The following is a 12,799-nucleotide window of genomic DNA, read 5'->3' as shown; positions in this document are numbered from 1 at the left end:
AGCCACCACCATATTCCACTCCATTAGCTCATGGCTCCTGCCCCCTTCTTCCCTTCAGTCATCCCCCTGCCCCCTTCTTCCCAAACCCCATGCACTAATCAGCATCCATAGGTGACTGGTAAGGGGTGCACGGGGGTGCACATGCCCCCCCGATGGCTGACACTGATGCTGTCAGTAGGGCTGGTCCCCCCCCCCCCCCCAGGATTGGCAGCTTCTGCAGGTGCCCCCCCAGATTCAGGAGGCACCAGTCACACGTCAGCATCATTTACTCCCCATTAATACCTATGCATCTTCCACAACCGCAAAGATGGCTGCAGGGCTAGGTGAGTTTGACGTGTCTTAATTCAAAGGCTCTGGGCCTAGATGAAATCACTTCCAGATCAGAAGGTAGCAAGTGTTTGCTTCAGCGCAGCAGCTCAGTGCAACAGCATATGGCGGAAAGTAGAAAACAGTGTTACAGATGCACAGGGAAGAGTTGAATGTTCACAGGGAATTGAATGAACCGAGCTGAAGTTTCCCAGTCCTAGAGCCAGTGTCTAAAACAGTCTTTACTTTTGCATTCCAGGTATGTTCAATCCAGCATTCTCCCAAGTTGTTTTTGATTTTTGGTATCCCTCACATCTAGCAGTGATGAACAGCATGTGCTTGCAGTAATGCAAAACATTTGTGGGTGAAGGTGTGACTGAGGTTTAGTTTAATGCAGTGGTTTTCAACCTTTTTTCATTCACAGACCCCTTAAAAAAATTGAATGGAGGTGCAGACTCCTTTGCAAATTTTGAATGGAGGTGCAGACCCCTTTGAACTGTAAGTGTGGGTATTCACATACTTTTGATTGATCGTAGTCATCTTTCATGCACCACTTAGACATAGTCTGAGGACCACCAGGGGTCAGTGGACCACATGTTGAAAAACACTGGTTTATTGCAAGAAAAATTATCGTGATGCAATGTGTTCGTGTATTTATTAGAAAATATATTTCTATAAAGGTATAACCCAGGCATATTTTCAGTATGGAAATGTAGAAAACTGAATGGTTCAAAATTTTAACGTATTAAGGTGAAAGGTGTGAGAACATTAAGATAAAAGGTGTGATAACATGATAAATGACAATTAGCTTTTGGTATTGGGGACCAATGAAGAAGCAGTGAAAATGCAAGATACTTTTAAAGAAAAGTGGTGTCAGTTAAAGTAAAATAAAATAAAGTAAAGCACTGAATACAATAAGCAAAATGACAAATTTATTAAATGTTATTCTTGGAGAATAGGCAGACAAGTTTCTTTGGGTAAATGCGTTATCTTTTATTGGAAATCTTGTTCTTTGCAAGTTTTTGAGTACAAACCCCCATCTTCAGGTACACGGAGAGTTTGTTGTTTCTTTGTGATCTCTCCTGGGTAGAATGAAAGCCAGTATGCAAAATGTTGGTCTGTGAAAATGGAAATGTGTGGTAGGGGAGATCAGAGGCCCTGTGAGACAACAGGCGAGAGAAAGATAGGAGGCGGGGTGAGTGGGAAAGGGAGAGCCTCTCTAATTAAAGCACCCACAGCATCTTGTGTATCAGCATCCCCATGCTTCAAAATGGCCATGGGGGCACTTTATCTAAAGCTTGTCTAATGAGCTTTAGTTAAAGTTCCCCCACCCCCATTTTGAAGCACAGGGACAGCGATACACAAGACGCAGAGGCTGCTGGAGGTGCGCTAATTTAGCATGCTCCAGCAGACTCAATCGAGGCTGCTCCAATGTGCTGTAATTACAGCATGTTGGAGCAACCTTCCTGCATGTCCACAGGCACCGTTAATATCTAGCTCCTCATTAAATGCTGGTTGCATTTTTTTAGCTTATAATTTGTGCTGTTCTGCTCCTCCCAGTTCTGTCCCCTTCTCCTTCCACCATCTCTTCTCTGCCTGTGTCCCCACATCTCTTCAGTTCTCCAGGTCCCTGCAGCCTTCACTTACATTCAAATTTGACTCAGTCCAATTTAGGCCCTTCTGGAACTGGCACTAGATCCAGCTCTCCCAAATTCATTGTTCCACTTCTCCTGCAGATTCATCCTCCTACAACCTCAGACTTAGCCCCAGTGCCATTTACCAAGCCCTGTCTTTTCTCCCTAGCATTCACTGCACTGCCCCAATCTCTTTCTGGAAGGCCAAGTGTTTCATGGGTATACCTAACAGCCATAAGAAGCTGAGTACCAACATGCGGGTAGTCTGTGAATCTGCAGGTCATCCTACCACATCACCTACAAGCAGCAAGAAACAGCAGTCACCAACTCAAGCACCTGGAACAACATGCAAGAGGGGAGCTCCAGTGATGGACATGACCAAATCTTTGACATCAGAGAGTATCTTGACATTTCTGTGATGGCTGAGAGGAGTGACTTTGGACAGATAATGCCAGGCTCCCAGCTCTGAAGAAAAAAGTGGGGGGTTTTTTACAAAGTTTTTATAAAGTTAACTATCCTGTTGATTCCTTTATGTCCAGCCTTAAATGATAAAATCCCATAATCGACTGCAAATAACACACCATGGAAGCCATCACTGAGGTGGCACCAGGTCACTCGGACACCATTGTCCTCCAGTCGTTTCTTGTACAGCAGCCCATCATCCCTGAGCACGTCATACTCGCAGGTCAAAATGAAAGAGTCGGGGAGTTGACGAACAACGGCATCTTCGGCTAAAAGTGGGGAAAAGGTTGTCCCAATAAATGGCTGGGCCAAGGCATACACCTCTTCTTTACATGGAGCAATTGGAGGTGGTTTGTAGCTTCTTGTCTTAAATTTGTTCGGGAGATTGTCTGGGCTCAGCCATTTACTGTATTTCTGTCTTACACTTTCAGGAATATGAGCACCTCTCAGGAAATCATCTATCAGTGATGGGTCCAGATTTAAATACTTGAAACCAAAGTCAACAGTCCTACTTTTTGGTAAGACTGGAGCGTCCTCGTTCTGCTGATATGAAGGCAAGTTAAAGTCCACAGCCTGGAGAAATGGGTAGATCAGGATCTGTGCCCGCACCTTGGGGAGGTCCGTTCTGTTCACCAGGGTCTGGCAAACACTAGCAGCAATTGTGCCTCCACTGCTGTCTCCACAGACGATAACACGAGTGGGGTCCACCCCATAGTCTTTTGCCGTCCTCATAAAGTGGATGGTAGCAGTGACACAGTCGTCAAACTGGGTTGGAAATGGGTGCTCAGGAGCTAAGCGATACCTAAAATACCAGAGAAAGAATTTAAATTACCTTGTATCTGACTGATAGGAAAAGTATTAAGGTTATTTATTTATTTATTCTAATTTTGCATGTGGTTCAGGCAATTGCTGACATGGCTTATTTTTCCTGAATGCTTCAGGGTGTGAACCAGTAACCAGCCTCCTGGCTGTAATCCTGGCGTCAAATTTTTCACAGCTCCTCCAGCAAATATTCAAGAATAGGATTTTAGAAAGTAAACATCTGAAAATTTTAAAGCTATCCCGTTGTCTTTTGGGTCATGAAAGATTTGTAAAGGGAGAAGCTTGGAAGTGTTGCTTAACCTCCTGCCCATGTCATCTGGTCTGTGAGACCCCCCCCCGCATAGATATTTGGTGGTGGAAGTGCAGTGTTAGCATTAATTGCAGTGGACCATGGACTGACCCTGGATACTAACCCCATCCTGAACCCAGCCCACGGACTGACCCCATGGTGGGATCCTGCCTGCAGACCGGCTCCATGCCCCTCATCCAGTCCATGGGGCCAGAAGGTTGAGCACCACTGCTCTATGGCAGGTATTAGCTTAGCTCTACCAGTCCTGGATTTAAGGAGCAACCAATGCAATTTTTTTGTATATATAATTCAAAGAGAACAACTTTTTTCCCCAAGGTCATTTGTCTCTCCACACCTAATGAGGATAAATAAAACCCTTAATCCAGAAATATGAAAGATGGTGTTGGACAATCCACAATTATTCACTTATATAAGGTTCTTCCTCAGAGGACTAAAATATACACAGATGTGTACTTTTGTGGGGGTTTTTTTACCAGTTTACTATGCCATTTGGATTAGCCAAAGGTTTCAGGATACAAAACAAAATCATTATTAATTCCATTAATTAATTGCATTATTAATTCCATTTGGGCCGCACAGTTTTCCTCATTCATTGCCTGAACTACGTTTCTCCAGAAACTCCTGGTATCCAACACAGGGTCATGTAGCTGGATTTCTGCAATGAAGACTATCTAAGGGTAGATGGGTAATACAATTACATTAGCACCCCGTTAGCGGATAGAGTAGTAGTACACAGGTAGGTGACTTTGCGATACTAGAAAATGATGTTCCCAAATCCATAGCAAAATTCTTGAGTCTGATAAGGCCAATAAAACATCTGTGGGCTGCTCTTTTGTATTTGCTCTTAACTGGAACTGGGCAACATTTTTCAGATGAAATATCTTTTTCACAAGAAACATTGATTCAGTTCAAGAAAACCTGTGATTTTTTTCCCCTCTGTGTGCATTGATTTTAGTTAATAGTTTTGGAGAGGAGAATTTGAAAAGTCAAAACTAATAGCTTACTGAACAGTGTTATTAAGCTAATGCACAGCAAGTGTCACTAAAAAACTGTGCGCTGGCACTACTGCGCAGTAACTCTACTTACTGCACATTCACTTAGTGCCTCTTATTAGAGGTACTACACTAAATACACAGTAACTAAGGTGCATTAATGAACGTGTAGACATGCCTAGTATGTCTCTTTTTCTAATCCACTTTCTCCTTTCAAGAACCAGCTGCTGAGTTGGGGTGCACAGCAGACACTCAAGCCCACACATGACATGTAATAAATGGTTCCCAGATACCGCAGATAGAGTGAGACTACTTACTCAATGCTTGCAACCACCGAGTCACTGTTTCTGCAGATAGAGCGGCATACTCTCTCATAGGCATCTGCAAAATAAAGCGCTTAAATGAGCTGCATTAATGAAATATTTTGTCCAACTTGGGGTGCCTTAAAGGACTGGGTTTTCAGCCAGCAAGTGCCAGGCACCTTGTGAAATCAGGCAACCAGAATTATGATTTATTTGAAAAAGCATTGTTCCTTCGCTGCCTGGGAAAATAGAAAAGAAAAAAAACTGTTTTGTGTCTATCATTCAAAATGCTTCACTTCCTTAATCTTGTATAATGACATGGTTTGTCTTAAATTCTTTCAATTTTAATCAAAAAACGAGAGAGACTGCTCAGGATAATGGGAAATCTCTTAAAGAGATTCCTCCACGTAGGGAAATTTTCAAGGGTAAAGGAACTCAGGCACAGCTTCTAACCAGGGATTATATTTGCTAGGCTGCAAACAACTATTACCTTTGTGCCGCTATAAAATATTTATGGTGGCACACACCCCAAGCTAACAGATGTCTCTGCCCTTTGTTGCACCACATATACCCAAAGTTGAGGTCATTAAAATTCGCAATAATAGTCTTAGCCAATATCTGTTAGTTTATGGTGAGTAATCACCAGCAGCCCTGGGCTGCCCATGCTCTCCACTACCCCAGGCAGACACTCCCAGAGCAGTTCCTACCGACGCGTGCTGATGTACCTGTAGTGATTCCCAGGACAGGCATTTCATGCTGCTGTACCCCAGGTCAGGGCACAGCCTGTAAGTGGGGAGGAGAGAACCTCTATGGGGTCCTCTTCATGTGCTTCCAGGTATGCACCCTGAAAATCAAGCTGCCATGCCCAGGTTGGGGCATGGCACCAGGGGTCATCGTCCTGCAGGATTAGGCCCCTGTTTCTGTTCATCAATCAGATCAGCTGTGCTGAAACACATCCCAGCAAGGCTGATGCCACAACAAAAGTGACATCTGTTTTTAGCCCAAGAGATGTGACATGATCAAAGCCTGAATTTCTATCTGTAGTATCCAAAATAAGAGGGGATTCATTAGATGAGTCGATTAGTAAGGTACAAATGACCAAAGGGTGGAAATCATTAAACAGTACAGATTTCCATTCAAGAAAATACTCAGCTGCATGACACTGCTTAAATGTAAATAGAAGTAGATAGGTAGATTCATCCTATGCTGTGCCCAAAAGCTTGCAAAGAACAATTTTTCCACCTATTTAGTTGGTCTAATAAAAGATACCACGTTTACCCAAAAAGAACATTTTCTTCCAACACACCTATAACCAACAGCAATAGTAGATTGCTTTTATATTAAAGAAGTTGGTTATACGAATCATTTCTTTTAAATTTTCCCATTCATGGTATCATTTGAGAAAACCCACGTCCTAAAAAGAACTCCACAGTAATTTTTGTACTTTTTAGTTTCTAGTTTTGTATAATTCCAGAATTTCTTACTGATGCTTCCAAACCGGCCAACTCCTCCATGGCAATAAACGATTCCTCTCCGCAGGCCGGTAGACGGCACTTTGGGCTGGTAGATCCTCACGGTTAAATTGTTGAACATCACATTGTTAATTAAAAGCTCGTTAGTCTTCTGTGGTGGTACACCATTTACTAAAAATCGCAGGACATCATGCTCATAGCAGAGGCCTGCTTTGTCCAAAACGTTTGCCTGTTTGTAAAAAAAATATAGAAACCAGAATTAATATGCAGACCCTAGTCAGTTTGTTTCAGCAATATACTGAAGGGTGAATCTCTCATTGCAATCAACTTTATCACACAAGCACTTAACAAGACACATCTCTGTTCTTTCTCTAAATTCACAACAATTCTACATTCAGCAATTCTGCCATTTTTAAACCAATCTATATGTACTAAATTTCTGTTCTGTTAAGGGTCCGGATCTGTTTCTGATTACTTATACCAGTAAAAGTGTAATTTCTGTACCTAACCTGTAAGTTTTGAACTGTTTAAGCAATTGAAGTCCCACCTACATGCAAACCGTTCCATGTCACGCAAACATATATTGGGCCAAGGGTATGGCTCAGATCTGAAGGGAATGGAAAGAGATAAAGGCCATGCTCAGTTTAGGATTATAGGCCATGCTCAATTTAGGATTGTAGGAAAAGGAGATGGGCCTGTGCCAAGATGTATGGGCCTGGGGCACATATTTTATGCTTGGGAGGGGTCCCTGAGAACTGATCTGGCTTGGGTATGTAAAGCTCCTCATCCAGAAGTCACTCGTACAGCCATCTGCATTGGTATGCAGCCCGCTTTGTGCCGACACACCTGCCTAAACCACCCTGTACATCAGTGGGAAGAGACAGCCAGGAGTGAAACCATTTTGTCAGCTCCCTGGCATTTATAGCTAGTCTCATCCCTGAAGCGTTTAGCCATTCTCCACCTTCTGCTATAAAGATCAAGGTGGATCTCTTCTGTTCCTTACGTTCTGTCCTTTCCCCCTGCTCATAAATTAGCTCTTAGGTCAAACACTCGTGCTTAGTTTTTTTCAATTTACATTAGTACTGAGGCATAATTATTTGTCCATCTCAGTGGACATTATTCAATATCTCTCTCATCAAATATTGAGCTGTTTACCAAAATGGACGCTCCCACATTCAGGCAGTATTTTTAAAAGGTGTTCTTTGTTATATAAGTGTTGTAAAGACGATCTTGAAAATATGAACACAGACTAGCTGCTCCACAGCCCACGAGAGTAGCTCATAAAGGAGCCGGCTCTGTGCCGTTGCAGCAGAAGGATCCAATGAGTAGGTGAATAGATGGTGACTGTGGAGGACATGGCAGACTGGCAGTTTTGAGGGGATTTGGGAAATGCTGACCCAGGGCTAATATTAGAAGATTTGAAAATGCAAGGAGATAGCAGCCAGGAAACCAACTGGCTCCCATCATCGTCAAAGCTGCTAACAGCAGCCCTTTGGCAGCTTCTTGCCCTTCCCTTTTTCAGTGACAATTATTACGCCATTAATTGGAGTACAATTTCAATGAACTCTGGTTAATTGAACCAGAGTTCAAGCCTGGGGGAGGCCAGCCGGGGCTGACTGGGGGGGAGGAGGGTTCCCCCAGCGGCCCATCACTGACTGGGGGGTTCCCCTGGCAGCACTTCCAGTTTCATGGCTGGCACTTCCAGGGGGTGCACAGCTGATCTCAAGGGTTGCATGTGGACCCCCTACGTGTAGCCAGTGATCTAGAGTGAATCCTGTCTGGCATCCACTCTTGTTAATTAAGAGATGCATAAGGAGAAATCTCCAACCATCCTGTTCAACAAATATTAGTAGATCTATCATCCATGAATTTGTCTAATCCATTTGAACCTGGCTATACTTTGCCTCTACCACTTCCTGTGGCAGTGAATTCCACAAGTTAACTATACATTGTTTTCAACAGTACTTTCTTGTGTTAGTTTTAAACCTGCCTCCTACTCATTTCAGGAGGTGTCCCCTAATTGTAGTATTCTGCGACTTGGTGAACAATTTCCTATTCATTTTGTCTGTACCCCTCATGGTTTTATAGCCTTCGATCATATCCCTTCACCCCAGTCTTCTCCTTTCCAAACTGAAGAGTCCTAGGCTTTTTAATCTCTCCTCATATGGCATCTGCTCCATACCTCTGACCATTTTGGTTGCCCTTCTTTGCACTTTTTTCTGATTTTACTGCATCCTTTTGGAGATGTGGAGACCAGAACTGCACCCAGTATTCAATACAGGGGCATACTGTGGATTTGTACAATGGCATGATGATGTTCTCCATTTTGTTTTCTATTCCTTTCCTAGTAATAACCAACACTTCATTGGCTTTTTTGGGTCACCATTGCACATTAAACTGGCATGTTTAGAGAACTGCCTATGATGACTCCAAGATCTCTTTCTAGAGTCGTAACAGCTAGTTCAGAACCCAGCATCGTGTATGTCTAGTTGAGTTTGTTTTTCCTCATTTGCATTACCTTGCACTTGTCTACACTGAAGTTCATCTGCCATTTTTTTGCCCACTCACTTAGCTTGGTAAGATCATTCTGCAGCTCCTCTCCATCAGCTTAGGACTTGACCACTCGCAATAATTTGGGATCAGCTGCAAACTTGGAGATTTGACAGTGCACCCCAATTTCCCCACCACTGATGAAAATGTTGAAGAAAATTGGGCCAGCACAAATCCTTGTGGGACCCCACTGCTGACCTCCCTTCACCCTAAAAAGTGCCTTACCCTTTGCTTCATGTCTTTTAACCAGCCCTGAATGCATGAAAGAACCTTCTCTCCAGTCCTGCCTTTCATGAGGGACCTTGTCAAAAGCTTTTTGGAAGTCCAAATATAGTACATCAACTGGATCCCCCTTGTCCACGTGTTTGTTAACAGCCTCAAAGAACTCCACCCAATTTGAGAGCCCAGATTTCCCTTTATAAAAAATGTGCTGACTCTTCCCCAGCAGATTGTATTTGTCCATGTGACTGCTGATTTTATTTTTTGGTATAGAGTCTATTTTTTGTCACTTAATCATCATGGCATTCCTACCTAGGAAGCACTCTGACTTGCTGAACTAAGAAATTGTACCATAATCCCTGTATCTGCTTAACCATGCCATTCTCACATAGAGAACCAGAGTCCCTACACTTTGCACTTGAAATTATTGCAATTTTTTGTCATTATAAATGTAAAAAATAATTATTTTCTACATCTTGATAGAGCAGGCAAAAAAAATCTCACAAAAGATTGAAAATGGAATAAGTTTCACAGATGTTCTCAGCCATTGCCAACTCACTTTGATGGGACATAGCTGATGGATCATAGTCTCCACTGATGATTATTTTTTTAATTAAGCACTAAAAAGTTTTTGTATTTCCACTGCTTGGAAATACAAGACTTATTGCTTCCTTGACTCACATTTTAGGGAAGTGAGCATTGAAGGTTGCTACCTGAACAAAATCAAAGGCAGGTAAAATAATTGTCGGGACATCAAACAATAAGCAAAGCATTGCACAGAGCTTGAAGGACCACGAGTCTCCTGTTCAGCATTTTCTACCAAATTTTCCATGGTAAGCTTGTAAATGTTTCCTTCAAAGACCCCCAGTTTTTCTCCTTGACTCACAACATGTGTCTAAGAGTGACTGGGGCATCTCCACTGCAAGACTCAAGCTACTCTGTCTTATGGGAGTCTTTTATGCACTTAGTGTTATAGGCGCTCAGAAATTAAATTGTTAAAGCACAGCATGAAAACAAGAGTCTATAAGCCCTATAAAAGATGAGGAGGAAAAACTTCACTTGGTGTTGTTCTTCCCACCCATACTATTGCATTACTTTATCCTTCCAAACAACAAAGAAAAAAGAGGACTAGGCTCTTGGCAGCAGAGATAAAACACCTGCCCTGCAGCACACATTTCAGAGGGAATTCAATGAGCAATGTAACAGCAGTGCAAGGGAAGGAGTAACAACACCAGTATGTACTGAAATATCAGTACATGTGGAAATATCTTTAAAAACATGATGTGCAGTATGGAATCAAACAGTTTGGAGTTTATTATCTGGTTGCTTAGTTGTCTGGGTGGGGGCGAATCAGCCCAGTTGGGCTGACTTCCTTTCCCCAGCCCGATCGTAGTGCTGGGGAGGGGAACTCAGCCCAGCTGAGCTGAGTTCATTAGGCTGGGGTTGGGAACTTAGCCCAGCTGGGCTGACTTCCTTTCCCCAGTGCAATGGTTGTGCTGGGGTTGGGAATTCAGCCCAGCTGCACTGAGTTGCCTTCCCCAGCCCAATTATAGGGCTCAGGAAGGAAACTGAGTGATCCGGCTCAGTTCCTTCTCCAGCCCGATTCCAGAGCTGGGGAGGAGAACTGAGCTGGGACTCAGTTCCCTCCCCTGAGCTGTGATTGGCTTCACACCCCAGCCACAGGAGCCGGGAAGAGCCAGGGCTGCACTCCCTGCCTGGCTGAGGCTGGAGCTGCTGGGAGCGCAGCCCTGGTTCCCCCTTGTCTCCCACCACCTGGCTGCTGGCTGCTTTGAAACTCAAAACATTTTGAAAGTTTTGAAATGTTTTGACTAGCCTCATTTTGTTTTGAGGATGTTTCAAAGCCCTTTGTTTTGTTTCAATTTCACTGTTTTGAGCTCAAAATGAGTTGAAACAGTGTCAAAACGAAACGGCCAGTGAAATTTTGCACACCCCTACAAGAAAATATATGTAGCAGCAGCCTTTCAAAAATGGATCAGAAGTGGGAGTGAAGTGGCTGGAAGCGAGAGCAGAGATCAGTATGCTGCCATTATCTAGATGAGCAGTTCTCAACTTTTTCAGACTCAAGGCACCCCTCAGAAAACACCGGATCCGAGTCTCTACTTGTTTTTTGACTGCAACCAAAAAATTGGGCATTTCTTCTGTTGCAAAGAACTCAGAAGGATCACAATAGGTCAGAGTGATGCTGTGGATTCCTCTTTGAAAGCTTCAGTTTATCTTGTGAGTCATCTGGCAGCTCAGCTTTCTTAATGAGTCTCTGTATTATTTACCATCCAACTCGAGGACCCTGTGCTGGTACTCAAAGACCAGAATGTACTTGGCCCTGGTTATCCAAGACATTGCTTCATCCTGCAAACATGGTCGTACCTGAGGGCAGCAGCTGCAAGAGAGCAGCAAAGCTCCATTCAGTGCAGAGGAAGGCCCTCAGTACAGGAGACAGGTTCACCAAATTTGGACTCAACCACAGAACAATTTTTTTCAAGATGCCAGAAGGGCTGAAGAACGCACCCCATTCACAAGGCAGTCACACACATTCTTTCTTCAGCTTGCTTTTCCCTCAATACTTCCATTACACACAGCAGCAAGCAACAAAACCCTTCACAAAAACAACCACAAAAGGCAGCTTATTTCTCTTGCAGCCTGGGAAGGCACCTGGGTACCAAAGCACCCATGCACTTTACAGCTACAGACACCACTTATTTTCTTCTCCTGTTAGAATGAATCTAGCTGATGGGGATATTTCTGTGATTTTTTTTTTTTTGGCGGTATATTTCAACATCAGCTTCTACAAAATCCCAGCCGCTTGCACCTTTCTATCAGAACTGAAATCAGTCAACCGATTCCAACAAAACACTTACCAGACCAAGTCCGAAATTCAGGAAGTGATGTAAAAGAAAAATCTTTATGCGCTGTTCAAGTCCCTGAGGGATATCTGCCTTGGGGTGTTCATAATGCAATATGAACGCCAACAAAAACTTAATAGGATAAAAAAAGATACCTCTGATGAGCTCCATGTCCCTGTGCTAAGGGAGGAACCACTCAATCCTAGCTGTTGCGACTCCAGAAGTGTCTCCCTAAGTAAAGTCACATAATTTAAAGTTTTCTTCCTACCTCTTCTCATTCGCCACCTAGGAATGCTAGGAAGTACACGTAGTCACGTGACAAAGTACAAAACGTGATAGCTGGTCTTGGGAGTGGTTTCTCAAAGCAATTATTAATATTTGCATCTGTCTATAGTTCACTACCAGCTATCAACCCATATGTGTGTTGTAGGAAGGCGCATCTCACCGTAATTGTTCCTTGCGTTGGTGTGGCTGAGCCACGTGACTTGCTCAACCGGTGGCTCCCAACAGAGCGGATGGCATTGGCTACCACCCTATCACACTAAAAAGATTGTATATTAGGGCTGTGCAAAATTTTGCTGGCTGTTTTGTTTTGACACTGCTTTGACTCATTTTGAGCTTGAAACAGCAAAATTGAAATGAAATGAATGGCTTCAAAACAGCCTCGAAACAGAACGAGGCTAGTTCAAAGCAGCCACAGCCAGGTGGTGGGAGATAGGGGAGAACCAGGGCTGTGCTCCCAGCAGCTCCAGGCTCAGCCAGGCAGGGAGCACAGCCCTGGCTCTCCCCACCTCCTGTGGCTGGGGTGGGAAGCCGATCACCGTGCAAGGGAAGGGAACTGAGCCGCGGCTCAGTTCCCCTCCCCAGCG

General features: G+C 43.7%; 1 protein-coding gene across 1 annotated transcript; it reads right to left on the bottom strand.

Annotated features, from left to right (window-relative positions):
* Positions 1 to 1,776: 1,776 nt before the first annotated feature.
* On the bottom strand, positions 1,777 to 12,256 carry LOC109293896 (arylacetamide deacetylase-like 3). Its single transcript, XM_019512051.1, has 4 exons — positions 11,946 to 12,256; positions 6,313 to 6,529; positions 4,844 to 4,907; positions 1,777 to 3,204 (listed from the first exon to the last, which is right to left on the bottom strand). The coding sequence occupies exons 1-4, from the start codon at positions 12,099 to 12,101 to the stop codon at positions 2,430 to 2,432; spliced, it is 1,212 nt and encodes a 403-aa protein (XP_019367596.1). The 5' UTR covers positions 12,102 to 12,256; the 3' UTR covers positions 1,777 to 2,429.
* Between the last annotated feature and the right edge of the window lie 543 nt (positions 12,257 to 12,799).

The sequence above is a fragment of the Gavialis gangeticus genome, unplaced genomic scaffold, assembly GCF_001723915.1.
Source record: "Gavialis gangeticus isolate Ggan-Ray unplaced genomic scaffold, GavGan_comp1, whole genome shotgun sequence".
In the NCBI taxonomy this organism is placed as follows: domain Eukaryota; kingdom Metazoa; phylum Chordata; order Crocodylia; family Gavialidae; genus Gavialis; species Gavialis gangeticus.
This window is presented reverse-complemented; position numbering and strand designations above follow the sequence as displayed.

Coding starts and splice junctions, on each gene's coding strand:
- LOC109293896 (XM_019512051.1), bottom strand. CDS start 12,101: ATGGAGCTCATCAGAGGTATCTTTTTTTATCCTATTAAGTTTTTGTTG. Junction 6,530..11,945: donor TGAATTTCGGACTTGGTCTG/GTAAGTGTTTTG, acceptor TTTTACAAACAG/GCAAACGTTTTGGACAAAGC. Junction 3,205..4,843: donor TCGGTGGTTGCAAGCATTGA/GTAAGTAGTCTC, acceptor CTGGTATTTTAG/GTATCGCTTAGCTCCTGAGC.